Source organism: Melospiza georgiana, chromosome 2, assembly GCF_028018845.1.
Source record: "Melospiza georgiana isolate bMelGeo1 chromosome 2, bMelGeo1.pri, whole genome shotgun sequence".
NCBI lineage: Eukaryota > Metazoa > Chordata > Aves > Passeriformes > Passerellidae > Melospiza > Melospiza georgiana.
The window spans coordinates 64003889-64006433 of record NC_080431.1 but is presented as its reverse complement, the minus strand read 5'-3'; the positions used below and the strand labels follow the sequence as shown (position 1 = coordinate 64006433).

Sequence of the window (2545 nt, the reverse complement as noted above, 5' to 3'; positions counted from 1 at the left end):
GAAAATCCTTTACCGCACTTTTCACCAAAAGTCTTTGATACTCTGTTGCCTCTGAGCCAACACAGATTGTGATTCCTGCATGTCCTCTGGGCACTAGAGCCTTCTCTGGTCCTTTCCACTCCCAGTGTTTGAAGAGCTAGCTGTCCCAACAATAGGATCCCAGCAGTAGGCATACTTGGAGAAGCTGGTGCCAGAAGGCCACTCTCTCTAATTGTGGATGCAGGAATACTGATCTTTAAAACCTGCCTTAGCACCAGCTTCCCGGGGAGGCTATCAGTTTTAAAACACAACAGAACATTCATTTTTTATCCTTTCCTTGAGTATGAAAATATTGTTTATTGTTTTCTTACACCTAAGAAAGCTGAAGGGAAATGGGGAGCCAGTAAATCCTGAACCCGGGGACTTATTTCAAAACTGTTGCTTTCCCAGATTCTTTTGTGCAAACTTTTATCACTAGGTAGCACAACTCAGCCAGATTCAACATCATGCAGATCCCAGATACAGCAAGCATGAAAATAGTAAATGTGGTTTTCTCAGTGGGCCGAGACACGAAACAATCCACAGTGTTGGGGCAGGGCCAAGCGTCGCACTTCACCAGGCGGGGCATCTGGAACCCATCGTACATGTAATAGAACACGTACATGAAGACAGCCTCAAAGATGATCCTGAAGAAGATGCTGCTGGTGTATGTCCACCACAAGGGGCCCCGAATGTGAAGCCTTTGATTTTTTAGCTCTTCAATATCAATTTTCTCACCGTTTCTGAACCGCCTTTTCTTCTCATGCCTGGTGTAAGCCACATGCATGGCCACCAGCAGCGCAGGTGTGGAGACAAAGATCAGCTGCAGGGCCCAGAGTCTGATGTGAGAGATGGGGAAAAAGTGATCATAGCAAACATTTCTGCAGCCAGGCTGAAGCGTGTTGCAGACAAAATCTTGTTGTTCATCTCCCCAGACTCTCTCTGCAGCCACAACCAGGATCATGATTCGGAAAATGAAGAGGACTGTGAGCCAGATCTTCCCGATACTGGTGGAGTGCTTATTTACACCTCCCAAAACACCCTGCAGAGTTCCCCAGTCCATCTTCTCTTCTGTGTCCTTTTACCTGCAGGATGACACAATACACAGAATGGTCACTTTTCAAACTGTGAAAAATCAACTCTAAACCCGTGAAAAAGAGAACTTACTAACAGTCTCTCCAGAGCCATAGGCAAGTGTAAGTCACTTTCATTTATGTCACCCATATGTTTATGGATTCAAACAACTTATTAAACTCTCTTTTCAGAAGTTTATGATGGGACAAGCATACCTCAGTGTATTCCTCAACAAGGCTTTGGGCAGGAAATTAGTTCATCTTAATACAGTTCCTCTGTACATCCTCCATGTTCTCCTGCCCTTTCTGTGGTGGACTCTGGTTAGTATTTTGCCTTTCTGTGTACTTCCCAAAGCAAGAGAAATTACTATCACTGCACGAGTTAAGCCACATCTAAACAAACTAGAGTCTTCTCTAGCATTTTTTACAGGATTTCTTTACCAACACCATAGCCCTAGAAGGCTGAGGTGCTTTCTTTGTACCAGAGGCAAGCACTATTTGGCCTTTTTCAGCAGTACTCCTTGCTCCACACAGACACCTGCAGCAGGCCTCCAAGGCTTTCTGTTGCAGCTCAGACAAGGCCCTTAATCTCAAAAGGGTAATGTTTGAATTTGCCAACACTGGTGAAAAGCCTCAAGCCAGCTCTGTCAGGGCTGCATGCTTATATAGCATAAACCAGCAGGCAAAGGCAGATAGAGCAGAGCCTGCCCTTCCACATTCATTGCTATGTCATCCAAAAAAGGCGGCAGGCAGAGTCACAGAGTTGAGAAGAAAAAGCCCTCATCTGAAGAGTTTATGTTGATTTTCTAGATGCTATCACACTCCAGCAGAATACAGAAAGTCAAACATCAGAGAAGTTCCATTTCAGCTTTCCTAATTCTCTCAAAAAACTAAAATCCACTCTTTGCCATTTTTGAAAGTAAGTTTTGCTGAAGTTCAGACCTCAGTCTCAGGGCTCAGCTTTCACTGATTGCAGCCATTTGGAAGCTATCACTGAAGTGGACGAAACACTTTGAAACCCGACCTGGGAACCTGCATAGCTGGTCCATCATGTCTCAAGGCTAGACTGGGAGAGCCACAGGGGCCATGGATAAGAGCTCCATCTCCTCTTGGTGCTGGCTGTGTGCTGTGGGGAGAGCATGGTACCTTGCAACGCAACACAGGCCAAAGTCTACAAAAATCTCTCATTCTCACACAGCAGAGAGGGGGGCAAAAAAAAAACTTTTTACCCTGGTGCAGTTACATCCCAACCAAAGGACAAAACGTGCCCCAACACATACCCTTGGTACGAGGGCCTAGCTTGTACGGACAAGCCTGGAGGCAAGAGGGAGAGGTCAGATTTACTGTGATGCGGAAAGGTAAAACTGGGTAAGGCAAAAAAGAAAACAACTTTGAGAAGATGACTGGAATTCCTGAGACTTCTCATGCTTTGTCTCTGCTGAAACTGGCACCAT

The 2545-nt window shown here is 45.4% G+C and overlaps 1 protein-coding gene across 1 annotated transcript; it reads right to left on the bottom strand.

Moving 5' to 3' along the window:
* Nucleotides 1-302: 302 nt before the first annotated feature.
* Nucleotides 303-1081, bottom strand: LOC131080155 (gap junction beta-2 protein-like). Its single transcript, XM_058018272.1, has one exon. The coding sequence runs from the start codon at nucleotides 1079-1081 to the stop codon at nucleotides 404-406; it is 678 nt and encodes a 225-aa protein (XP_057874255.1). The 3' UTR covers nucleotides 303-403.
* Nucleotides 1082-2545: the final 1464 nt, after the last annotated feature.